Source organism: Xiphophorus couchianus, chromosome 19 (genome assembly GCF_001444195.1).
Source record: "Xiphophorus couchianus chromosome 19, X_couchianus-1.0, whole genome shotgun sequence".
Taxonomy (NCBI): Eukaryota; Metazoa; Chordata; class Actinopteri; order Cyprinodontiformes; family Poeciliidae; genus Xiphophorus; species Xiphophorus couchianus.
The window spans coordinates 2,348,259-2,375,850 of NC_040246.1; the positions used below are offsets into that span (position 1 = coordinate 2,348,259).

The window sequence follows — 27,592 nt, forward strand, 5'->3', positions numbered from 1 at the left end:
TTACTATGGTCTAAAATGTACATCCATTATTGAATATATGTGTCCGTTTGGTTGTCTCTCCATCCATTAATTTCTTTGTCCATCCATTAATTGGTCCGTTTTTCTCCATCCAAACACGCATGCGTACTGACGTCTTCTATACTATTATGATCTTGTCATAATTGTCCAGTTGCTTGTTCAACCAACCAAATATCTTTTTAATCCATTAATCTTTTCCTCTTTTTTTTGTAGGACCAACTTACAGTAGTAAAATTATTCGTCATAAATTCACAGTTAACTATTGTATTAAACTTTAAAATGGGCATGCCAAGAATCCAGATATTTAAGTCTGGAAACGTCTTGAGACCCCTGAGTCCGCATGCGCCATTTAGATGATTTTGTTTTCTAATTGCAGGGTTAATTAAGGTCAAAATATGTTTTCTTCATTGTTTTTCTTACAGTGTATAAAGAGGACAAGATTTTTCATTCCTACAAGTATCAGATTTAAAATGTCAATAATTGAATGTAATGCAGAACCTTCTGAATAACTTTCCTGCTGTTATGTTTGTGGTTTAGGAGGAAATAAAAGCCGCTGCACCTTTAATTCGCTCCTCGTGAGTTCAGTCACGTGCCTGTCAAACGCTCGCGCAGCTGTCAACAGTGAGGAAGCAGCGAGAAGCAACAGAGGAAGTAAAAACTAAAGCTGCTACTCGCAGTGTTTTTGCGTCTACTATTGAGTGTATGTTGTCACCTACGGCTACGTTGGGACTTATAGAAAGATGGCGGCCTCGACTCGCTTTTCAGTAGACCGCCAGTGAAAGAAAACAATGTTCACCACTAGCTGTTGCTTGCTAACTTCTAAGCTAGCTCGCTAACAGTCAGCTGTTGTTATGGTGTGGTTGGGGCGATAGCTGGCTATTACCCCAAGTGTTCAGTCGTCATATTTGTCCAGAATACCAGGATTTACCAGACTGCAATTTCTTCGGTCACTCTGGACGCATGGAACTGGTCGGCCGGCGTTTAATGGCGACTTAAAAAGCTGCATCACCCTGACAGACTCGTCAGCTGTTGTCTGGCAATTTATCCAGCAGAAACATTGTGTAATAGAATCAGCGAAACTGCTTCAAGATGCATGACGCGTATGAGCCAGTGCCTATTTTACAGAAGCTTCCTCTTCAGATCGACTGTCTTGCGGCTTGGGGTGAGTCTCTTCCAGAGGGTTATTGTCCCTCTGTGTGTTTGCTGTCCTGCTGTCCCGAGTGTCTCAGCTAACATCTCTAAGGCTGGGATGGATGGCACAGTATGGATACAAAATCTGGGAAAGGAGTCAGAAATATAAATAACCTCTAATAACATTCTTTATAATTAAAAAAGATGTATATTATGCCATATACTTTTTTTGTTGTTGATGTAAAGCAAAAGTTGGAAAAGTAAAAAAAAAAAAACAGTTTTAAACTACTACAGCAACTACATAACAAATGAAAATATTTAAAATAATAATAATTTTCACTCATAAAAAGAAAAGGGGGGGAAATGAATTTTTCCCTGTGTGCCTGATTTTGGATAAGAAGATTGTTCCAGAATAATATGTGACCCTGCAATTGTAAAACTCTTTTTCTGTCCTTGCTAATAAAAGACGAAACACAAAACATTTTTGGCGCAAAATAAAAATCAAAAAGTTGGCGCTGATTTTAAACGCTGTTGTAAAGTTATTTCCCTATTAAACTATTATGCTTAATATTGTTGTTTTGCATTATGATATACATTTTATTTGAAGATATTTTCACCAACAGTTTAACTTTGTTCTAATCCTGTTTCCGTCACACAGATCAACTTACGGTTGCACTCAAAATGTCTTGCAAGCCGCTTCCAATTTCATTCTGCTCTAAACCCTGCAACTGTTGCATGAAAAAAAAAAAGCAAAACATGTCTTATTTTTTGCTCTATAACTTAAAAAAAAAAACATGGATCCACTTTTTGTAGACTGACTTTCTGTATTAAAAGGTAACTCATTATATTTCAAACTTCGTCCCTGTGTTTGTCCCTGCAGAGGATTGGCTGCTTGTTGGAACAAAACCAGGGCATCTTCTCCTGTACAGAATCAAGAAGGATGCAGGTAAAACGGACTGAGTGTTGGAGGTTTACTTCTGATATACATTTTTCAAAGTGTTGGTGGAAAATTTGCGTAATTTGTTTTCTCCTCAGCCACCAACCGGTTTGAGGTGACTTTGGAAAAGTCTAATAAGAACTTCTCCAAGAAAATTCAACAGGTAGGATAAAACTGGGAACAATACCAGAACCAGTCAGTTGTTTTGTTTGTTTTTTGTTTGTGAGGAAATCTTTTTTTGAAATAATCTGTGGTTTGTTGAGTTCAGTTTAAAAAGCATTTTAACATAATTATTGTGTTTCTTCTCTTTCTCCAGCTATACGTCGTCTCTCAGTATAAAATTCTCGTCAGTCTTTTGGGTAAGTTTTGGCGTCCTATTTATCTACTATTTATTCATCATAAATGTGTAGTTCATCCGTTTTCTTATTTAATTGCTTATTGACTTAAAAATAGTCTCTAAATACTTGAGATTAAAACCGGTGTTCCAGACCTAACGTTTCTTTATTTAGCTTCACTGCCACAACTTTAAGGTACAACAATATGTTTTTACAGTTTCTTTACCACCAACAACATTACATATCTAATGGTAATATTGTTAATTTCCAACACAAACATGAAAATTATTATATTATTATTAAAGGTTGGGTGTACCAGTGCAACCAAAAAAAAAAGTTTTTCTTTTTGCATTTTTTTTTGGACATGCAACAAAACTGTTTGCACTTTTTAAGTCAAGACAAGTCGATTAAGTTGTTCTCCTTCGTGTCTTCTAGAGAACAACATCCACGTCCATGACCTCCTGACCTTTCAGCAGATCACTGTGGTGTCTAAAGCCAAAGGAGCCACGCTGTTTGCATGTGACCTGCAGGTCAGTTAAAGTCTCTCTGGCTTCAACTCTTAACCGCAAATTTTAGCTCTGTCTGTCGCTTTTTAATACCACTACTATTATCAACTAATGATAATAATGAATAAAAATTCTTTGGCCTCAAAAATCATTTTTATAGTCTAAATATAACTTGATTACAGGATAAAAATCTCTTAGGCTGAAGCCTGTCTGCAAAACGTTTTTCTCTATATTTGAGTATTTGGGGTGACAATATAAGATATTTGACCTTCTTCCTGAGTTTCCTCTTGAGTATTTCTTATTAGCCATGTAGCTAATCAAATTCATGACTTGAGGATCTAAACTCTTGTCCAAGTCTTGTGCAGCTTAGTTCTTGTTATTATCCAAGTACTTCACATTTTGTCTTCTTTCAACAAGTTGGTTTACTGTAACACATTATGTAGCTGGTCAGAGATAAAATGTTGTCAAAAGCAGCTGCATAACAGAAACTTTGCTTCTAAACTTCTTTTTTTTTTGTGCTTGTGCCACTAAAAACACAACTTCTCTGTGTTTTGTTGGGATTTTATGTGTTTTTGTTGTTTCTTTGTTTTTTTTAGAGAACATTACTAAACAAACAGCATCATGATCATCAATTAACGCACATCAGCCAAAGACGAAGTTATGCAAAAGCTCAAAGCAGCGTTTGGTTATAAAACATTATAACTACCGTAGTTTTGAACATTTTTCAGGAGTGCTGTCAGAAATTAGAGTGTAGAAACTATTGCACACCTGAACACACCACCTCCATAGTCAACATGGTGGTGGCAGCGCCATGCTGTAGAGGCAGGGACATGAAAGCAAAGCAGAGCTGAATGGAGGTAAATACAGAGAAATGCTAAATAAAATCCATTTGGAGGCTCTAAAATATTCGAGACTGGAAAGGAGGTTCACTTACAGCAGCTAACTCTAAACTCAGATGCGAGCCACATTTTCCAGAACTTTATTTGTATAAAGTTTGGAAAGCCATGTATCATTTTTCTTCTATTTGACAGTTGAATGTAACTGTGACTTGAAAACCCAATAACATGCAGTGCATTGTGTCAATCAGTTTGAAGTCTGAGTGCTTTTTTAATGACTACAACAGATTTTTTATTTGTTGGTTGTTTTAATTTTTGCTTCAATTTGAAGTTTTTCTTAAGGATTATTAGTTCATGGATGTCAGTGGTCAAAATGTTCTCGGTTGTGTGTAGAAAAGGAAGTTTGAACACAGTAAACCGTGAATCTTTTGTGCCAAGTGGGAATCTGAAAGCAGAACCATTAGTGAGACACAAAATATGTGAGGGAGAAAAAAAAAAGCCACGTAACATTTATAACACATTTCATAATTTGCTGAAATGAACTAATCCGCTGTTCTCCATCCAAAAAATTGAACTGTTTATATAAAGTAACCATCATTTTTGATTTTTCTAGTGTCAAATTAAACATTATGTATATATATATATATATTTTTTTTATCTTCAGCAAACGAGCTCCGGAGAGGAAAGCCTCAGAATGTGTGTGGCAGTGAAAAGGAAACTCCAGCTGTATTACTGGAAAGATAGAGAGTTCCATGAGCTGCAGGTAAATTAAATTACATCAAAACCACGTGAGTCGCCGGTGTGTTTGTGTGATGTAAGTTTAAATTTTCCACACAGCCCCCTTTGACTTCACTGCATTCTGCGTTCTCTGTGTTTTTGTTTCCATTTCTCAGGGCGACTTGGGTGTGCCAGATGTTCCTAAATCCATGGCTTGGTGTGAAAACTCCATCTGTGTCGGCTTCAAACGGGACTATTACCTCATTCGGGTATGTTTGGGTGAAAAGCACCTCCGCAATTTGTCTTGTAAGTGAAAGTAGTTCTCAGGAGAGTTAAAGACTCTAGAAAACACTTTAATCTAAACCAAGACATATGAAAAACCACAGCAAAGACATATGAAAAACCACAGCACTTCACCGAATATGTTTGTATTTGAGGTGTTTAGCAACGGATAAGCTGACATGTGTCTTTCTTTCTCATCTTTTTTTTTTTTATGGTGAATTTTGTAAGATCTTTCATAGGTTATGTTTATATTTGAATGAAATCAGTTGCTTGTTGGTCTAATCACACATTTGGACTCTGTTTGCTGCGAACCAGCTGGATGGCCGTGGCTCCATTAAGGAGCTCTTCCCCACTGGGAAACAGTTGGAGCCTCTAGTTGCCCCGCTGGCTGATGGGAAGGTGGCTGTTGGGCAGGACGACCTCACCGTGGTGCTTAACGAAGAGGGAGTTTGCACCCAGAAGTGCGCCCTGAACTGGACCGATATCCCTATCGCCATGGGTAAGAAGTTATTCCCCAGCATTGACATATGTTTGACTTTAATCAGAAGAGACAGCAAAAGGCGAAGTGAGGCACAAGCGACAACCACATAGATCTCAGAGAAGAGATCTATGTGGGTTAAATAAGAAATTAAAACTACAACAAAAAAAAAAGCTATACATAAATGGACTGCAACTACCAAACAGCAGCTACTAAATAAATAGTGGGTGAATACAAATGTATACCTCACTTTTCAGGTTTTGATTTGCAAAAATATTTGAAAGCCATGCAGAGGCCTGTCACAATAACAAGTTTTGCTGGACAATAAATTGTCCCAGAGGTTATTGCGATAAACGATAATATTGTTGTTTTTGAGACCAGTTTCAAGTAACATGAAGGTAATGACATCATAATGCAAGAACACATCCTCAAACGTCAACAGGCTCTAAATTTGTACCAAGATTTTACACTGAAACAAGAAGACATTTTAAATATCCCAAGTAATTAAACAAAAAGAACAAATATAATGAATTATGAAGTCAGTGTAAACACAATTGTTCTTTGAAACAAGGATTAGTTGAAATCACACTGCATGTAGTTAGAACTGCTAGCTAAAGAAGGTGTCCTAAAGAAGTGTTTTACAAATGGAAATGTGAAATGTGAGCAGTATTTGTGTTTGTGGGACCATAATTGCTGTGGCACACAGTTGCAGTCACACTTCCCTAAAAAAGAAGCAATAGATGGTTCTATCACTTTTATTGTTATCTCAATATTAACACAAAATACCGTGACAAAACTTTAAGTCCATTTTGCCCAGACTTAAATTCCTGCTGTTAAACTTTATTCAGCTCATAATAATGATTTTAAAAATCCCTGCATTTTTAATAATACTTGATACTTTTTCAGCAATTTCCTACAAGGTAACTTTATTTTTTAGCTCATCCAATGGCAGGTTTGATGAGTTGTTCTTTATAGTCAAGTAATACTTAAACCCAAGTCAAGTATTTGCTCAAATTTTACCGTTTTCTCTCTCTGCTGTAATCCAGCTGTCTTTTATCTGTCACAACCATTTTTTGACTTTCATGTGTCGGAAAATGAAGCGTTTACATCATGACTAGTTCAAGGGTCCATGATGAGCTCTGTAGTTGTTTAAGAAGTTGTGCGTTTCTGTTCTCACCGGAATACAGAAGGGAAAATCAACAAGAGGAAATGAAGCCTCCAAGCACTGGTTTTATGCAGCTTTCAATTTCCTCATCCTCATACTGCGAACAGAGCGGAGCTGGAAGGCAGAGGCGGACGTGAGCGGCACCGTTTCAGATCTGTTTAAATGGACCGTCCTCAACCGCTCGACTATCCAGGATCTATAAAGAACAACCTGGAGTTTTTTTTGTTGTTGTTTTTTTTTCTCCCAGGGTGAATTATGTGCCACATATCTACAAAAACTGTTGCCTATTAGCTGGATTTGCAGATGAATTAACCTTAGTGATTATGAATTTCCATAAAGATTTTTCTTTTGTTTTTGTTGTTCCAACTAGGGATGCGCTCATCCGTTTCAGGGCAATAAAGTCGAGAACAAACAGTTTCTACCCAAAAGCTGTTGTTGCTCTGAACACAGCAAATCCATCTGAAACCTGATCTTTGTTTATTTTATTTAGTCTTAACATCCCAGCTGTTCTGTGTTTCTTCGAGAGTTTTTAGATTTTTTAATTTTGTTGTGACATTAAAAGAAATTCTAGTTCTGATTCTGATATTATCTACTCAGTTCAATTCAACGCTTTGTGTTTTTAGCGACGTCATAATTTTTATATTTTGAGTTCTTGTTTGCACTTTCTGACCATTTCAAAAGTTTATTGCAGTTCATTTTTACATGTTTGACCAAGGTAGTCAAGCTATTGTTTTTGTCAGCTTATTATTTATTTTACATTAGTTGCTAAACTCCTAACTGCACTGACCGAACAAATAAAAGTTGTGTTGTGAAGCTGCTAAGTTTGCTTTATAATTTAGTAGACCTAGTAAATTTAGGTTTGGGTTTAAAAAAATAAACATTTTGAGTCAGTCCAGCACTGTTTTTCTGTATCGGATCGGTATCGGCCAACATGTAACCTTAGATATCGGTATCGGAAGTGAAGAAAGTGGATCGGTGTGTCCCATTAAATTCTGTTTCATTTAGTCCTGGTCACAAACTTTCTCATAATAACCCTGCCTTTCCTTTTAAGCTGGAAAAAAAACCGGTTTAACGCAAACGAATAAATATAAAAAACGTTTTCTTTTTTTTTTTTTTTTTTCTCCGCAGAGCACCAGCCTCCCTACATCATTGCGGTCCTCCCTCGGTACGTGGAGATACGGACCTTAGAGCCACGGCTGCTGGTGCAGAATGTGGAGCTGCAGAGGCCGCGCTTCATCACCTCAGCAGGGTGAGACGGACTTCACAGCCGTAAACGAAGACGAGAAAAAAATAAGTGGAAAAAACCCCCGGTGTTGTCTACTTTGACATAGAAGACTGACCTTTTTGTAACAATCTCTTTTCAAGTAAAACTTCTGACTTTTATTTGTGTTTCTCCGCTATGGAAGATACATTTGTTTTGCTAGCTTCTCATAATAGCTTTTAAATCGACCGCATTTTAAGCATTACAATTTGGAGGCTGCAATTATTAGAAACAAAAAGGACTGAGTCGGTTTGTTTTAGGGTTTTTTTTCTCCCTCTTCACCAATTTGTTGCCCCATTCCAGACGTTTGTGTTACCATTTCATCCCATGCTACTCCCGTTTTGTACCTGCATGTTAAATTTATTTGTATATCACCGTTCAAATGCAGAGTAATATCAAGATTTATACAGAAAAAAGAACAAGAAGGCACTAAAACAAAAAGGAACAATGCCTCAAAAAGTCAAGAAAAGCATAAACAAATAAGATGTAATGACATGAAAGAAAGAAACATGCCAAGTATTTAAGTAAACTTTGGCTCTTCCAGGTAAACAGTAATGTTTTTCAGTCCTGATTAAAAGGAATCAAAAGTTTCTGCACATCTCAGGTTTTGAGGCGCTCGCTTCCAGAGCTGAGCGCTGCAGAAGCGACATGTTGCCTCATATTTACTTCTGATGCTGGTAACACTGAGCAGGCAGATCTCCGATGAGCTGAGGCTGCTTCTGCACATGATTCCTACCCGATTACCGCCTATGAAATGCACATAAACCCAAAACTATTCAGCAATCCAGCCCTATTCAGCTACAGTGCAGTTTGATTGTACAGTTTCTAAAAAAAAAAAAAAAAATTTGTTGATATTGTATCTTTCTGAGTTTTCATTTATTCTGTCCCTCGACCACACCGAAAATTTTTGTATATGACTTCTGCATGTAGGATTTATCTATTGGAGTCGTCTAATTTAATTCCCCCTCCGAGTATAAATGGGACACAACTTTAAATTCTTCAGGGTACATAATGTCTTGTAGGGTGTATAAATTTTTTTTTCTTTCATGGTCAGTTAGAAATACAATCAAGAGCTCAAATTACATAAATGAAGAATTATATTAAAAAAAAAAAAAAAAACTGCAAAGGTAGGTGGGGAAAAGGACAAAAGGACATGCAGCCCCAAAAACTAACAAAATAAAACGGTCAAAAGTAGATTTTGATAACCATTGGTCTGCAATGTGTTTCTTCTTTATATAATGTGAGAACAGTTTCATTTTGAGGGCTTTTCTCATCTTTGCTGCTGATGTCCTGTGCTTGTATCTAAAATGCTTTCTCTTCCCTCGCAGGCCAAACATCGTGTACGTCGCCAGCAACCACTTCGTCTGGCGCCTTGTGCCGGTGTCGATAGCCAGCCAGATCCAGCAGCTTCTCCAGGACAAGCAGTTCGAGCTCGCTCTTCAGCTGGCGGTAAGCACGAGCTGCAGAGCTCGCGTTTTATTCCCCCGAGAATTCAGCCTACCTGTGGCTTAAATGCAATATAAAATTAGACTAGAAATCCAATTTTGATGAGGCACAGCTATAAAAAACGTTTCCTAAAGTAGTCTTCTTGCATGTCAGTGCTCTTTACGCAACAAAATAACTAAAACTTTAGGGTGGATCACATTTCCCTTTTATATTGTTATTTTTTTTCTTTTTCAGAAAATGAAGGACGATTCAGATGGTGAAAAGAAGCAGCAGATACATCACATTCAGAATCTTTACGCCTTCAACCTGTTTTGCCAGAAGAAGTTTGATGACTCCATGCAGGTGTTTGCTAAACTTGGTACAGGTACGACTTCTCTGGCACGAACGGGACACACACGGGTCAAATCTACGCACAATACTGCAGCTGTACTCATGTTCTGTCCAATTTTATTTACGCAACAACCTCAGCCGACCAAATGGCACAATCATTACAACAGCATAGATATTTAAATGATAAAATAGGAAATAAAAATAAGTTTGACAAAAATAATATAAAAAAAAACGATAATAAAATTGTCAGTAAAATATCAAGAAATAATAGAAACCAAGACATATTTAGTTTCAGTTGTGGCAATTTCCCAAAAACTCGAATCAATTAAGTACTCAGTCTTTTCCCTTTATTTTTTATTTATTTATTCGTGTGTTTTTTTCTGTCACAAATTGACCTTCAAAATGACCAAACAGATTGGAAATTTTAAAGGATTGTTTTTACTTTTGCTGAATCAATTCTCGATGCATATTTATAATTATTTCGTCACTGTTTCATATTTCTTATTGAAACAGAATTTTATGAGCTCATATGTAAGCGTCACATCTCCTCTGTAAAAATGTAACTAAAAAAATAAAAACGCTCGGGGCGTGCTGTGGTGGCGCAGGGGGTTAGCACGCCCCATGTTTGGAGGTCTTAGTCCTCAACGCGGACGTCGCGGGTTCGACTCCCGGTCCCGACGACCTTTACCGCATGTCTTCCCCCCTCTCCTCTCCCTCCTTCCTGTCTGCCTACTGTTGAAAAAATACGAGCCACTAGCGCCGCAAAAACTCTCCGGAGAAAAAAAAAAAACGCTCTAAATGGCTGATAAAACATGATTCTTGCTGCCTTCTTTTTTCCCCATTGCGTTAATGTGCTGTACATGTTTTAGAATACTTATTAAAATCTTGTCATTTTACATATTTGTTCTGTGGCCGGCAGATCCCACGCATGTGATCGGACTTTACCCGGACCTGCTCCCATCAGACTACCGCAAACAGCTGCATTACCCCAACCCTCTGCCCAGCTTGTCTGGGGCCGAACTGGAGAAAGCTCATCTGGCTCTTATTGATTACCTCACCCAGGTGTGTGTTCATGACAAAAGGCGTTAAATAAAATACTCAGTCTGTGTGGAAATGCTTAAACATTGGGATAACATAAATTGTGGTAAATTAAAAAAAAAACCTCTTTTGTTTGTTTGGTTCTCACAGAAACGCAGCCATCTTGTCAAACAGCTGAATGACACCAGCCCGTCCACAACGTCTCCACTCATGGAGGGAACGCCGACTATTAAGAGCCGCAAAAAACTCCTGCAGATCATCGACACCACGTTGCTCAAATGTTATCTGCACGTAAGACCAAAGTGACATTTGTTAATTATTCGCTCACATCTGGTTTATTTATTACACAGGGTTTTGAAAAACTCTTTGCACCCTTTAGAATTATTTCACGTTTTGTCACATTATGACCACAAACTTCAGCGTCTGGTTTGTACATTTATATTAACAAATAAAAGTATAAAACGTGTTGCGTACATTTGCACTCGGCGCCTTTGAGTCGCAAATTAATAGAACAATCATCAATCACTGTTGATTTTATCTTTTTTTTTTGGAGATGTCCTGATCAGCTTTATATCCACTGATAGAGATTTGTTTCTATTCTTTGTAAAATATCATAAAGTCCGTCAGATCAAATGGAGGTAATGTTTTCAAGATTGGCTACAGATTCTGTATTGTGTTTAGGTCTGGACTTTGACTGGGTCATTAATCTTTAACTCTGGCTGTATGTTAAAGGTCGCTTTGCTGATAGAAGATGCATGTTCACTCCAGTCTCGCGTTTGCAGCCCCCTCAAAACAAATGTACCCCCACACCATGATGCTGCCAACACCATGTTTCACTACGGTTATGTGTTCAGTGTGATGTGCAGTGTCAATTTTTTATTCACGTGTCACTTAAAAGCAGATGCAGCTTCTAATTTTATTATTACTAAGTAACGCTGATTTCAGTTTCCACTGATAATCTGCCTGAAAACTACTTATTGGAGTCTTGACATACAGATAAGAAAACCTTATGTACAACAAAACACAACCTCACTTTTAGATGCGCTATAAAATTGGAAGATACATCCTGAAGATGACAACAAAACAACTTTTTTGTGTTTTGATTGTTTAACTGTTACATATCTGATGAGGCAGAGGTCGTGCTGGGGTTCTGTACTGGGAGTGATGGACTCAAGTTTTTTGTTCGTCTGTTCCTTGCAGACCAATGTGGCCCTCGTCTCTCCCCTCCTTCGACTGGAGAACAACCACTGCCACATTGAGGAGAGCGAGTACGTTCTGAAGAAGTCTCAGAAGTACAGCGAGCTCATCATTCTCTACGAAAAGAAGGGCTTGCACCAGAAAGGTAAGCAGCTCTCGATGGAAACACCTTAACAGGTCGGATTGTCACAAAAATTTGACTTTTTACATTTTTCACGTCACTGTTAAATAAAGTATTCCTTTATTTTATTTTTATCTCTGTTTAAGATGTTTTGCTGATGTTAGGAGGTCACCTAAAATATTATACGTTGAATGATAGGATACATGTAGCGTATGTCTCTGCAAAATTAAAAGATACAAATTTCTTTCTTGTGGCCATTTGACTTCTTATAACTTCTTTCAGCAATGGGTTTCTGCTCACCACTACTTTGCAGAGTCCACGTCTAATAGTTTCCCAGCAAACAGATTCTCCCACGCAAACATATCTTTTTTACACAAGATTGTGATTGACAGCGCTAAGCCCCGCCTCCTTGCCCTGATTGGTTGTTTCTAGTTGGCACTGGGAGAAGTCAGATCATCTCAATGTTTTCACAGATTAACTGAATCATACCGTATTGTCACGACATGGTGACAGTTTCAACAAACGCATAAAAAACACTTTCTATAGAAAATTACATAATGCAGCTTTAACAAGTCTATCCCAGAACAGTCTGGTTCTGGTTGAGAGCGAACATGTATTTGTCAGAAAAAATACTGAAACGCTTGACAGATTGCCATCACTGCAAAAACACAAAATTTGACCAAGTATTTTTGGTCTAGTTTCTAGAGAAAATATGTTAATACACTTGAAATGACACTAAACTAGCTTAAAAGTAAATTTTCAGCAAGATGAAAAAGTTGTTGAAAAAGTTCCAGCTCCATTGGCAGATTATTTAACTTGACAATTGTTATTTAATTATTTAACTTAACAAGACGTTTTCCTATGTTGTAAGTGGAAAAATCCACCAATAGAACAAGTGGGGTTTTTTTTGGTCAATATTAAAGAATTATTTACTTAAAATAAGCTCTTTCTTCTTGCTAAAAAGTTACTTATGAGTTAGTTTTGTCTCATTCTAAGTATATTAAGATATTTGCACAACAAACTAGACCAAAATTACTTTGTAAAATATTTTGTTTTTGCAGTAATAAAATATTTTAACAGGAACCAAATGACTGTCTAGAAAGAACAAAGATGGGACAATGAATACGGCGCTATTGTTTTCCTTTGGCTAGTTAAAGTCCAGCTCTTTGATAAGTGTGCAGATCGAAATCACCATTTATGATTTACGCATTTAAAACATCGACTTTTTACAGTCCTCATTTGCTTTGTCATTGTCTAATTACGGAAATAAAATGTTTTATTCGAATGTGAAAGTTACTATGAGTCAGCTGAAATATAGCTGTTGTCAAAGTCTGAGTTGTTTGTGTTGTTTATTTGCCGCAGGCCTCGGCTTGACAGTAGAAAGCTGAACAAGTGATCCGCTTCATCATCTGCTTTTTTTCTTTGAAACTCTGGTTTTAAATTACTGGTTTAAATGTCAGCCCTGCTCCATATTTGTCAGCTGTCATCTCATTTCGCTCCAGCTCCGATCATTTCTTCGAATATCTTTGGTCAGAGTTGCACAATGCGGCCATTATAAGCCCAGTTGGTCCATTACGGAGAACATCGCCGGGCACCGGTTGGCTGCTCGTAACAAAGCCGAATCCTTCGGGGTTTGGGAGTCAGCTCTGTGAGGCTACGTCAGAGGAGCTTTCCTCCATAAATCACAGCGGTTTGCTCTTTGTGGTCTCGGCCCATTCTGGACGCCGCGGGCGCAGCTGGTCCTAGTAGGCCTGCCCTGATTTATGCCTGTGATGTCACGCTTCTCAAGTTTACCTCTGAATTAAAATCAGCTGTTTGTAGCCACCAGCTAATGCTGTGGATGTGCTGGGTTATGTCATGTGGCGTGCGACAAACACGACCTATAAACCGCTAATCACACGTTCCCTCTCGCTGTGTCGTCACCCGCCGCCATGTTGTTGTTCTCACTTTGTTTGCTCTGTTTCAGCCTTGCAGGTCCTGCTGGACCAATCCACCAAGGCCAACTCTCCTCTGAAAGGTCATGAGCGAACCGTCCAGTACCTCCAACGACTGGGTGAGACTCAGCCGAGTTGACTGGTTTAAAGGATTTGTACCTCTTGAACTTTTCCAAGTGTTTTTTCATGTTGCTCCCGCAATCTTGGATGCATTTTATTGGGATTTTATGTGATGAACATGAAGTATGGCAATGTCAAGAAGTGGAAGAAAAATAACATTTATATCCAGATATTTTAGCCTGTTTTTCTTTGAACAGCGAAACCTCAGTGTGAGGGTGGACATGAATTTTCAAGTGGATTTAAGTTTTGTGAAAATGAATTTCTTCCACACCACCTTGTTTTTCCATTTTGTTTTTAGGCAGCATGCAGGTCAAAAAGTTTCATTTTGGTCCGCATGTTGATTGTGTGATTCTTACGATTTTCTTTTTCTTTTTTTAAAACAATGGTTGTTTCTTGCCACACTTTTCATAAAAGCCAGGTTTGTGTGGTGAAACTAATTGTTTCTATTAGTTGATTCTTACTAAGTAGGTGACTTCAGAGCACAATCAGTTGCTCCGCTCATTTATTTAGGGCTGTGAGAGTAAAAGGGGCACAAAGTACATTTCGGATCAGATGAAATCTCAATAAATGCTTTACTTGCAGTTGTAACGAGACAAAATGTTTAAAATATTTTTGCAAGGCATGTGGGGTTTTTTTAATGTTTGAACTGAATAGATTTTAGTTTTTAGTTCAGCAATATTCGTATTGCTGGACATAATACTCATATAAATATCTGAATATTACTGGACATATTATCTAATATGATTCACTTATTGTTGGCGTTTTTGTTATTGCCGTTAGTTTTGTTTTGGTCTTATTGGTGAGATTTGAAGACAGAAATATTGTTAATCTACCGTAATTAAAATTAAATGCACTAAAATCAAGCACATGTTATAACGCATGTATTTAATTATTATTAAATTAATAATTCTTAATTTTTAATAATTAATGTTTCTCTCTTTAATTATTATTAAATACATACAATATTGGTGGAGTAACTATTAAATACAGGTTTATTTGTTGTTTGTGTGTAATAAAAGTAAGATTATGTAGGCGAACAAAGAGCAGGAATATTGATACATTTAACTTCCTTGAATGTGTAAAGCAAATTTTTGACATTATGCTTTATGCTGTAAGTATTTTTGTACATATTAAAAAAATAAAATGAACAAAAATCAACTGTTTGTAATTCCCCACCTTGTGAACTTTTCTCACTCACAGGATCAGAGAATCTGGGGATAATCTTGGAGTTTTCTCCCTGGGTGCTTAAAATCTGTCCTGAGGATGGCCTGAAGGTGAGCAAACATATTTTAAAAGTAATTGCATAAAAATGTTTATTTATTCTCCACTTTGTGTCCCAGCTACAGTAGCAAATAGGAAATTCAAGTTACGTAAATATTTTGTTTTGTTTTTTTTATTACTGGCTTGTTTTGAAAATGTCTCCTCCTCTTTAGATCTTCACTGAAGATCTGCCCGAGGTGGAGACTTTGCCCAGAGACAAAGTGCTGCAGTTCCTGAAGGAAGGCTTCGTGGAGCTGGCCGTCCCGTATTTGGAGCACATCATTTATGTGTGGGACGAGAAGGGCCCCGAGTTTCACAACGTGCTTATTCAGCTGTATCTGAGCAGGGTCCAAGGCCTGATGAAGCAGTACCTCAACTCGCTGCCAGAAGGTTTGTTGAGCAGAAGCTCCCGGCACTGAAAGGTTTTCCTTTTTTTTGAGGGGGGGGTGGACAGAAGTGGGTATGTTTTTGCAATCCGAGGAATTTTACTTTTAACCAAAGATGGTGTCATTCTTTCTAATGGTAGGATGACACGAACCGACATTCAAAGTTGAGTTACTTGTCCTGTCATCTAAGCATTGTTAAATGGAAAGGCCGTGTATTTAGAGAGCGAGTATCCATCGTCTCATGATCAGTGCTAATGAGATTGTTTTCGTTTTGCGTAGGGGTTTCTGCCGTTCCTGCCGGCCAGGAGCAAGGTGAACTGGGAGAGTTCAGGAACAAGCTGCTGTCTTTTCTGGATATTTCCACCAGCTATGAACCTGCCAGACTCATCAGCGACTTCCCATTTGATGGTAGGAAATGTTCCTGAAGCTCTGCTGCTTCTACAAATGTGTTAATAACTTTGTAAAGATGTTTAAAGAACCTGGAAAACCTTATTGATTTCAGTTGCTTAATCTCTGAGCGAAGAGAATCCACCAGATTTCTATTTGAGATGTCCTTAACAGTTAACTTGAGTCATTTTCATTTATTCTACGTATTGATGCTTTGTTTCCAGGGATGAAAACCACAGGAAAAAAGTTTGAGTTTATCTTTTTTCTGTTTAACATTTCCCTTGGTGACGAACCCCACCAGTACAATCGTCTATTTGTGCTTCATATACCACCAAAAATAAATAAATAATCTGCGTCGGCCAAAATCAGAATTGGCATGTTAGACTTTTTAAAGATCGTGGATCGGCCAGAAAACTGCAGTCGGTTCACCTGTAGCTTAACAATTGTTCTTTGGAGATCTTAAACATGTCCACACAATCGACAGAACATTCCGAAGTGGAAAAAAAACAAACTTGAAAATGATTCTTATGCATCTTGTATGTACTGTCTTTGTTTAGATCTTATCATTTATATGAATATCTCATCTGTTTCTCTCCATCTTTTAATCAAATATCTATTGTATCTTTCACTCTCCCTCTCGCTATCGTATATATTTCCTTACCAAGCAAGAGGGAGTCATAATGCCATAAGAGACGGCATTACACATATAAAAACATAAGTTATATTTATAAACGAGAATATAAGATTACATATTTAACAGTAGTAAAGTATCAAGTGTTTCCCATTGCTTCTGCTCGATGTAACTTAGAAAAATGTGGCACTCCAGCCCAGCGGTTTTCGGCTGCCTCGCTGACCTTGTTCTCCTTGTTTTGCATCTCTAAGGGCTGCTGGAGGAACGGGCTCTGCTCCTGGGTCGCATGGGAAAACACGAGCAGGCGCTTTTCATATACGTTCATGTTCTGAGCGACACCCGCATGGCCGAAGAGTGAGTACCTGTGCAAACGCCTCGCCTCAAATAACAGCAGCCTTCTGAGCGCTCACTGGAATTAAGATGAGCAAATATTATCTGATTCTGAATCACTTTGTTGCCGAAAGTCATATTTTAAAGGGAATTTCTTTCTGTAAATTATAAGAGCAGATGACTCATTTGAACTGTTATGACTATATAAAACTCATGAGCATTTTTTTGTGGCTTTGAGTCCTTGATTATGATTTTCTCTTCTTTTATCATATAGATACTGCCACCGGCATTATAACAGTTCAGTGGAAGGAAATAAAGATGTAAGTACTTTTGTTTTTTCTCCTGTTTTTATCACATTCTGCAATAAAAGCCATCATCACAGCAGAGAAACTTCAGCACATCTTTCTAACCAGGAGAAATCTAGTAAATAAACTAAAGCTCACAAATAATTACATTTGTAACTTGGCTGTTGGCGTTCAGTTCAATTGTTAGGAAAGTTGGAGGAGAGATGGTGAGTCAGGGAGTGAAGGAAATTAGAGAGGAGGAAGACAGCGGTGAGGTGTGCTGTGGGAGTCGCAGATGGGTTTGAAGTACATCAGGGATCTGCTCTGAGACCTGTCCACTTTCAGAGGTTGAGAAATCAGGCAGGTCATAATGTTTGCAGATGACGTTGCACTACGTGGTGTGAAGAGGAGAACTTGGGGAGCATCGTTTTTCTTTTCTTTTTTCAGAGATAAAAAGAAAAACATCTTAATTACAGGCAAAAAATGGACGAGTTTCTCTACAGGCTGGGGAAAAAAAGGAAACTTGTGTTTATAAATGGTGTTTCAGTAAAGTAGAGCTTAAATACTTCATATTACAGTGATAAACATTTTCTTCAGTCACTTTTTTGGTGTTTTTTTTTTTTTTTTGTCCCACTAATTACTGAATATAAATATAGATGCAGAAAATGAATTCTGAGGGTAACTTCTGATGAAGTTTTAACCTGCTGATGTTGATTTTAGCTGACTTTTTAAAATATCTTCTCATAAAAATAAAAGTTCACATTTTTTCTGGTCTTCCTGGTCGTTATGTATTTATTACATGGAGCAGAAATAACATCACTCAGCATGTTTTAGAGAAAGTAGTCTCTAAAATCTAACAAAACCAGTCCAGTATTTTCAGATGAAGCATCCTCTCACAGACACAGGCTGAAAACGAAAAAGCAGAGCGACTCTGCCTTCCTGTTATCTTCTAAAAGTCCTCTCACTTTCTCTATCTCGTTTGCTGCTTGAATGATCTAAAAGTAAAACCTCAGTGTCTGCCTCCGTAGCTCGTTCATTCTGATTGAATTTAGCTAAAACAAGATAGAGCTTGAATGTAGGGGAGATTGAAGTGCTGTGACTCTGCCTCGCAGGTTTATCTGTCTCTGCTGCGGATGTACCTGTCCCCCCCTGACGCCCACTGCCTGGGGCCCATTAAGATGGAGCTCACTGAGCCTCAGGCCAACCTGCAGGCGGCCCTGCATGTCCTGGAGCTGCACCACAGCAAGCTCAACACCACCAAGGTAATCACTTCTTGTACACTTTGCACTTTTAAAGTTTGCACTTCAGTTCGGAACTTTTGCCATGAATAAAAGATGGAGGCTTGAGTAACAAACTTGAGTTGCAGCCTTGTTGTTTTTTTTCTCTCATTCTTCAGAAAAAGGTGTACCTGCAGCAACAATGCTAATTTATTCAGAATTTCCCGGAATACTTTATATTACAGCGATAAGCATTTTCTTCAGTCTTTTAAGTAATATGTCTTTTAAATCATTAAGAAGTCATGACCCCGTGGATTCAGAAACAACTTGGGCACTGCAAAAACACCACATTTTATCAAGTTCTTTTGGTGTAGTTGTAAACATCTTGGTTCACTTGAAATTAGACAAAACTAGCTTACTAGCTAACTTTTCAGTAAGCTAGCTTTTTTTAAAGTCAATAAATTCCTTAATGTTGATGAAAAACAAGCTGCAGATTATTTCACTTAACAAAAATGTTTCCCATGTTTTATTTGAAATAATCTGCCAGTGGAACTCGTAGTTTTTCATCAATATTAAGGAATTATTCACTTAAAACAAGCTAGCTTGCTGAAAAGTTAGCTAGTAATTAGTTTTGTCTCATTTCAAGTGTATTAAGATATTTGCACTAGAAACTCGACCAAAAATACTTGGTGAGATTTGCAGTGCGTCTCTTTTTCCATGTCACGTTTTGAATCGTTGACCTGTTCTGTTTTTTTTTTAAACCCATATTTTTGTGGCCGCCGTTTCTCCAGGCTATGAATCTGCTCCCAGCAAACACTCAGATCCAGGAGATAAAGGTCTTCCTGGAGAGCGTCCTGGAGGAGAAGGCCCAAATGAAACGCTGCAACCAGGTGTTGAAGAGTCTGCTGCAGGCCGAGTTCCTCAGGGTGAGATCTGGGAAATGTCTTTATGGTAGATCCGATTGATAGTGCGATGCCTAAGTGGAGAGATTTTGTTCAGGCATATTCCTGGGGGCCTTTTTAGAACACAATCTGATACACTGTTAAAGAAAATCCTAAAGGGATTGGACATTTACACAATACTTGAAAACTTTCTGGTGTAGATCATTCAGGGGATTCTTCATGATGCTGAAACATCGGTGTTGCTCAGTATGATCTGATGGATGGATGGATGTTCTTTTCTCTTTTTTTTTTTTGTCTGTCTTGCTGATGTCTAGTTCGGGGAAAAGATGTTGAAGCTGATTTTGTGTCTGTTCTCAGGTGCAGGAAGAACGAATCTTCCACCAGCAGGTTAAATGCGTCATAACAGAAGAAAAAACCTGCAGAGTCTGTAAGAAGAAGATAGGAAACAGGTAACATGATCTCATATAAGAGATGACTCAAAATGTGAAACGAATAGGGGAAAATAATTACTATGTTTTATGAGTTGTACTTTTTCAAATTTACTGTTTTCTAATTTGATGAAATGGGATAGAGTGCCTTGCATGAGCCTTGAAACATTACAACACATTTCAAACTCAAGGCCCGGGGGCCAAACCCGGCCCTCCAACGCTTTTCATGTGACCCTCTTGACTCTAGCGGGACACATGAATTGGGACCCATTCTTAAATATTATTTCATTAGGCAGTTTTTCACTAAATTGAGTTTTGTGGTTGTAATATTAGAAAATGTGGGAAAGGTCGAGGGCTCCGATTTCCCTCCAGGATGTTGCGACGTATTTTTTTGTTGATGTTGCGGCCTAAAATTACTGATCTTGTGGCAACTTTTTGGAATGGACGATAGTGTGGGAGTGTCAGATGAAAGAAAGGTTGTCTTATTCCATGTATCATTAAAAAACAGCGACAGTTTCATCAATCGATGAAATTCCTCCTGGATTCCCCAGAAAACGCGTTAAAAGCGGCCATGTTGGAGGACGTTGGTCAGATTTGCGGAAAAATTGCAATGACCAGTGAAAATTTAAAGTCTGTAGAAAAATTGCGAAGGATGAGTGAATTTGAATTAAATGTGACCTATTGTGCTTCCTTGAACTAGTCTATACGAAACATGCTCATTACATTTCTTTTTTTTTTTTGCACAAAATAATTCTTAGTGAGATTTTAATCTGCTCCTTTTAGAATGAGCTGTTTTAAGGCCTGTTTACACTCACTCGTGAAAATTGGAAGTAGAAAACAATGAGTTGTGCATAATACGTTCCCTTTAATAGTTCTAATAGTCGCAACTTCCTGGAGGAACTGACTTTAACTAAGCACAGCAGTATTCCTTTCAGGTTGCATTCATAGTTTTTGCAGTTTTAGTGACGCTTCGTAGTACGTCACGTGGAATGGAAGGATAATAATAAATCCTCTGGTTGTCTTTCAGTGCGTTTGCCAGGTATCCCAACGGCGTGGTGGTTCACTATTTCTGCTGCAGAGATCGCAGCGTGTGTCCCACTGAGCAGTAAAATCCTCTTCTCACACTGACGAATAAACCCCCCCCACCCTCCACCTCCCTGCTGCGGCCTTCGCCGCTCGGCCATGTTGGAATTAGAAACATATTTGAAGGACTGCGGCGTTGGTTTATTATGCCCTTCTGCTGCCACAGAGCAGAACAGGAGCAGTGCTGAAGTTTTTCCCCTCTCAGCATACATGAAGAAACAGGAAAACGTCGGGAGACGCTCAACGGGAACGCAGAGAGGAAGAAGGAAAGAAAGAAAGAAAGGAAGATCAAGACAATCCAGAAGCAGGTGCCTCTGTAACCACATAAAGGATTTGCTGCCTTACAGGCACAGCGCCCTGGAAGATTATTGACAGCTGGGATTGCAGAAGTAAGCGTGTCATCTCTGATTACTACAGTTTATTATTTATATTTTGTTTTTGTTTTGCTTTCACGTTCCCTCCACTACTGTAACTCATCGTAGGCCTCAAACACGCCTGGATATGCCATACTGAGTGCTGCAGTACTGTTAAATGCCTTCTGTGACTCTGAAGATTGTACAATGAAATGTCACTCATAACGTTTTGTTGTGACTATAACAGACTATAGTGTTTTCTATTGAATAGTGTCCATTTAATATTATTCATAGGTCAATCCTCAGTTCTTACCCAACTACATCCACTGTTATTTTTAAACATTTGTCTTTTTTTGTGGCTTACAGGTGCATTAATCAAAATCCAAATGTTTATTCGGTAACGCTTTATTTGAAGGGGTGTGCATAAGACCGACATTACACTGTCATACACATGATGTAACAGCTGTCATGAACATGAAGGAGTCTTTATGAATATTTATGACTGTTGTCATAAAGTGCCATTCGGTAAATAATGAAACTTTTAATGCAAACTTGCATTAAAAGTACTTTAAAAGTGTCAACTTGGTATTTATTTGGTAAATAATTACATTTTTATACAAAATTGGATTAAAACTTACATTAAAAGTCAATTGAAAGTGTAAAATTTGCATTAAAAGTCTCATTATTTACCAAATGACGCTTCATGACAACAGTCATAAACATTCATGAAGACTGCTTCATGTTCATGACAGCTGTTATATCGTGTTTATTACGGTGTTATATCAGTCTTATGACTGACATGACATAATACTTCAAATAAAGCATTACCGTTTATTCCTGCTTCTGCAATCTGAACAGTAGCCGTCTTTTTATCATTAATTGTGATCTGTTACAGTGAATGCAACATATTTAGGTCTGGACTGTTTCTATAAAACAAAAAAAAACAAAAAAAGACTCTTCTTCACTAACACCAGTGGTTATTAATCGGTTTTCAAACGGTAGCAGTATTCACTCCAAACTTCTTTTATCATCACAAGCCTTCAATTGGAAGCTGAACGCTTGTGTCGACTCTTCTTAATGAACGACCTGCACTTTAGTTCTTTTTGATTCTGTTTTTGCAATACTGGAATTATACTAAACTTTTAAGAGGAATGGTGGATGTCTGCGTTTTGAAGGCGACTTTGTTCTGGAACGTGTCTGTTTACTGTTTGTTCAGTGAGCAGTGCGGGAAGCAGAACAGTTTGGTTTACTAAAAAATAAAAAGCATGCAAATGGATGTTTTGCTGGGTCGACAGCGTCTTTGTTCAAAGGCTGTTTTTCCCTTTAGGGGAGTGTGCATGAAATATGTTTTGTTGGCATGAAAATCAATACTTTCAACTTCTGGTGATGCATTTGAATTGTTTTATTTGTCGGGTCGGTATCAAGCTGCAACATACAACTTCAATTACATTTAAAAATGGGAGCGGAGTGCTTAAATTTCAATTTATGCTCATTTTTTTCAAACCGCACAAATTGAAAAGGTGACCTTTCACTTTTCCTGGCATAATTCTGACAGAATATTTGACATTTCTTCATTTAAATTCACTGTTCCCATGGCGATAACCCCCACTTTTAAACCTAGTCCATCAACTTTTGTTCTTTTTATCCAATCCAGACCAAATTTAGACGTTTGTTTAGGTTCCTCAGCTGGTTCTGATAATCATCTTTTTTTATTTGCACGTTGCACCACTTTGACGGTGAAAACCGAAACTGCTCATCGTTCCGACAAGATCATGGTCTCCTGTATAAAAATGTGGATAAAACATAGAAATATTAAGCTTCTATAATGAGTCGGATATCAACCCTATTAAAAAATGTGGCCGGTGCTGAGAAGTCGGGTCTGCGAACCGACCAACACAAATGAGCTTTTTTTAATAAGTAGTGAAATATTCACAGAATTGAGCCAGAAGCCTGTCGACAGCTACATTACTGTGACTACATCTTTATATTTGAGCTTTTTTCCCATCATTTTGAACAACCCAAAAAAAAACAAACACACAAAATGGTTCAAATTCATCGTAAGCATAAATTAAAAATATAATCATCTGGAGGATGAGTGTGTGTCCACTTCTGGTTGGCATTATAAAAAAAAAAAAAAGATTTCTAGTTATTTCTATGCACTGAGGTTATGGCCTATTGTGCTTTTAATAAAATCACCAAGGCAACAAACTGCTCATGTAGCACAACTTTAGCAAATTCTGCTATAATAAATATAATAACATGTTAGGCTTAAGCACAAAGAAACAATTCCTTAATTTATTGGAGATTCCTAGTTGATTTTTGGACTCTGAGCACCAGGCCTTTTCGCCTGTGCTTTTGTTCTGCTCTCGACAAATTCAGTGGGTGTGAATCCTTTCGCAGTCCCCTCTACTTTATGTCATCCTTCCTTATGCCCCCACGACAAGAGGAGAGCCATTTCTGCCTCGTCTTTTCTTCCTTCCTGGGAATTTCTTCACCGTCCTCGGGGCTCTTGCGTCCCACAAACTAACTCTCTTCCACTCGGGCGAGACGGCAGAAGCAACAAAATCACAACAGTCCGACTGCTCGGCAACGCAGCACAACCGAACGAGACGCCCCCGGCGCTTTCTCCGTCTGGGCCTCTCCGGAGGACCCTAATGACTCTTTCATCTGGGGAGGGAGGCACGGTGAAGCCTGAGAACAGCCAGAGCGAGCGCCGTGTGCTTGGCTGTTTTATCTGGAGCTAAAGCGGAGTTGCAGCATTATTGCGAGAGGGTCTCGGGAGACTTTCAAAAATAAAAGCAATGTCCGCTGGACTGGAAGAAACACTGAATAATTCACCTCTCCTCCAGGTTTGTGGAGTTCTCACACCGTCTTTGTTTTTTTGGGGTTTTTTTACCGCGCTGAGATGCTGTCATGTCTTGGAAGAGTGGGCCGATGTAGAAATGGAAAAGATCTTCCAACTGGATGCTGCCCAACCAATGGGAGTTTGCCCACATTAAGCCTGGCAACTTCTGCTCTATGGTCTGCACCAGAATGAAAAGGAAAACCCCTGGTCACGATGGGGTGTCTGTCTGATAGATCCAGATAGATAGATTGAGCCACTAAGATAGAACTAGACAGACAGATCCAGATTGAAAGATACATGGGTCTAGTTCTGTACAGATGGCTTGTTCTGGATAGCTAATTTTATTTTGGCTTAGATTGATGGATCTAGACAGATAGTTTTAGATAGATCCATTGTTGTTCTGACTGCTGTTACTCTGTAGGCAGGCTGCCATCATGCTGGCGCTGTAGATATGTGGTTATTTAAGGCACAGCAGAGGGAAGTAATGAGGTAGAGGTGGAAATGTAGGTTGGTCAGGCTCAGAAAGTCCCATAATTCAGTTAGAAAACCTAAACAGCAGCTCAGAAATGCTGTTGAAGGGTCTTAACCTCACCAGCCATTTTGAACTCTTTAATCCTGTAATTCTAATTCAAGCCATATTTCATCCATTATAGTCAAACTCTATATGAGTGCAAACCCTTCAGCATGATGAGCTCTGATGTGAGCTGGTCTTTAGGTTTCTGCAGCGCTCTGGTAAAACAGCAACAGGTCAGACCAGATCATAATAAACAGAAAGCTACACAGGGTAAAAATTGAAGGCCTTTGGGTCACAAATCTATTACAACCCTTAAAACATTCATGTTTCATGCAGAAACTAGTAAGGGCCATTAAACGGTAAATGGGCTGAACCGGTTAGCTCCTCTCTCGTCCCGCCGACCTCCCAAGACATGCTGCAGCAAAGCGCCGTGATGTACAGTTGTTGGCAGATGTCTGTGTCTAAATCCCTGAGGTATAATTAGAGGAAGATTAGAAGCATCCAAATATTTGAATACTATTTATCCTCCTGGGAAACATCTGTATGTGATCTGCCTTTTCCCATTTGTGCTGTAGGCGCCGTCATCTAACAAGTTCCTTACCAGATCCAGCCCAAGGCGTTGGTGAACCAACCCTACAGGCTGCCAAGAGTCCCCACACTAACTACAATAACTGTTTGTCTGTACACTTAGGAATTACGAACTACAACGGAGAGGTTCGGTTCAAAGCATATTTGTTAGCTTGGCTTGGTTATTGCTGTACAAAATTTATTTTTATGAAATCTGACTGACCTGGAGTGTTGGGGTCATTTTAGATCAAGGAAAACAAATGATGCAGCCATAGAGGAGTAAATTTCTGTCAAAAACGCAGAGACCTTTAGATTAATTTCACAGCTTTACAAGAAAAAACTTGGATGTTCTCTGATGTCGAAAAGTAGCGAATGCTCAAGAGAACAAAAAAATGCTTTTCTATGATTAAAGGCAAACATTTTTTTATTTTAAAACTAGGATATTTCAGATATTTTAAAGTCTAAGATTTGTGAAAACACCCAAAAGTGATCAGGAACAAAAATAGCTGTTTTCGAAGATTATAAAGACAAACATTTTTGGCGAGAAACTGCAGAAGTCCTCTGAGATAGAGGAGGTACATTTAGGAGGTGGAGATCTGGATATTTTCTCACAAATCTTGAATTCTTGGGCATCAGAAAAATTCCACATTTTTCTTGTAAATATGTGAAAATGGTGTCAATTTTTATCCTGCGGAAATGTGCTCCTCTCTGACCACATTTATCTTTGGCTCGTCTACCACAGCCTTAACACTTCGATGTAAAAAAAAAACCCCAAAAACAAACGTACACGGCACTTTTCAATTCTTGATTTGGAGAACATTTTTAAAACCGTTTTCCTTCCCGGCTCACAATTGCACTCAATTTTATGCTCCTCTATTTAAAATCCCAATAAAATACAGTGATGTTCGTGGTTGTAGAAACATGGAGACAGAAAAGATAAGAATGAAAACGGTAAGAATTAAACATTGTAAAGAAAGATAGCATAATAAGAAAGATTAAAATTGTTGCGGAGATTAAAAAAAAAAAAACCTAACAAAATGTATTAATTCAAAATCCTTTCGTGTTTCATATTTGCCTCACATGTTCCTGTGTGAGCCTGCGATGCGTCCTCTCTTATCTCTGTGCTTCCTGTTGCAGCGAGGCGTGTTGTTGCTCCAGGTTGGCCCAGTTGGCTCATCTCCAGCAGGATGCGATGGCCTTTCTGTCAGCAGTTATCTTGTGCAACAAAGCAACAGTCTGCCACACACACCTTGTGTACTTTCCGCCTGACTGGAGCTCTGTATCCTGGAGCTCCGCCCATCTGCTCGGAATCACTTCAGGGAAACAGGAGGTGATGGATTGCATTATGATCACCATGTGGGAAATCGCTGTGTGACAGAACGATGGAGGAAAAATAAAAATATTTGAGCATGACTGGGCTGATGGCTAATTAATGGGTATATTTCATCAGGAATCATGCGAGCGATCAATGAAATCAGTGCTTATTGTGAGGAGTAAGGAAAATAATGAGTGGTGGGACTAGATTTAAAAAAAAAGTCATCCAGTTTAATTTTTATTAAACTATACATCAACAAAAGAGCAACATTTTCAATTCAAAACTATTAAATAAAAAGACGTATATAAGCTCAACAAATATTTGTATTGTTTTAAGTCTGTTATTTATGTTATTCAGTCATCAGATCGGTGCAGAGTGTTACTACACCCCGTCTGCTTTCAGCGTTTCAGGAACGGCTGGCGTCAACGCTGGACACGTTTGCGCTGCTGCTACATGTTTAGCATTGAGATGCTATTTTAAACCTGAACAGCTTCGCTGTTAGGCGAACTCCTTTCAGCGTAACTTGAACACAACAATAGTCTTTTCCAGCGTCCCATGAGATAACGTTTTGAAGCACAAGTTATAACCCCCCAGGCGGGCCTGAACAGAAGCGGCTTTTTGTTGTCCGTCGCTTGTGCGTCAGATTTAGCGACGTACCGGAAACACCCATATATGTTCCGGCCAGAACTATTCTCCTAAAACAAAAATAATGAGGTAATATTATCAGAATTATATTCAATAAATTAGAATATATCCTCTTAGACATTATTTTAGCATTTAGGCAATAGAAATATAATCTTAACTGACCTAAAACAGGAAACCTTTATTATTATTATTGTTATTATTGGATACAAGAGTAAAAATGATCATTTTTCCCCTTCCAGCTGGGATCCAAGCGTTGCTTGATAAGAACATGCTTACTGTTTGTTGTTGTTGACTCTTGAGCATCTTGTTTTTGTTAGCAGGGCTGATGTGAGTCAAGCTCTGCCTCATCACCTTCACACTGGGCCCAGAGGTTCTGATGAATTCCTCACAGTCAGTATCTTGCACAGCAGACTCTTACAACATGTACTAGACTAAACTTGCACACATCAAAGGCTGAGGATTATCGGCTCCTGCAAGATGTAGGATAAACTTTCCCCGATCATCACTCTGGTATTCTGGGAGTCCTGCGACGGTGAGTGTATGTGCGACTGGAAGTGTGTCTGGGATCTTTGCTTCATGGTCTAACCATCGCG

The 27,592-nt window shown here is 38.5% G+C and overlaps 1 protein-coding gene across 1 annotated transcript; it reads left to right on the forward strand.

The window, feature by feature from the left end:
• The first annotated feature begins 602 nt into the window (after positions 1-602).
• Positions 603-22,389, forward strand: vps39 (VPS39 subunit of HOPS complex). Its single transcript, XM_028001298.1, has 24 exons — positions 603-1,180; positions 2,030-2,095; positions 2,185-2,249; positions 2,403-2,445; positions 2,857-2,951; positions 4,428-4,526; positions 4,657-4,749; positions 5,078-5,261; positions 7,534-7,654; positions 8,995-9,115; positions 9,347-9,476; positions 10,362-10,504; positions 10,631-10,771; positions 11,681-11,822; positions 13,765-13,851; positions 15,053-15,126; positions 15,286-15,502; positions 15,778-15,906; positions 16,768-16,870; positions 17,121-17,166; positions 18,243-18,392; positions 19,139-19,273; positions 19,607-19,698; positions 20,705-22,389. The coding sequence occupies exons 1-24, from the start codon at positions 1,108-1,110 to the stop codon at positions 20,784-20,786; spliced, it is 2,631 nt and encodes an 876-aa protein (XP_027857099.1). The 5' UTR covers positions 603-1,107; the 3' UTR covers positions 20,787-22,389.
• The last annotated feature ends 5,203 nt before the right edge of the window (positions 22,390-27,592 follow it).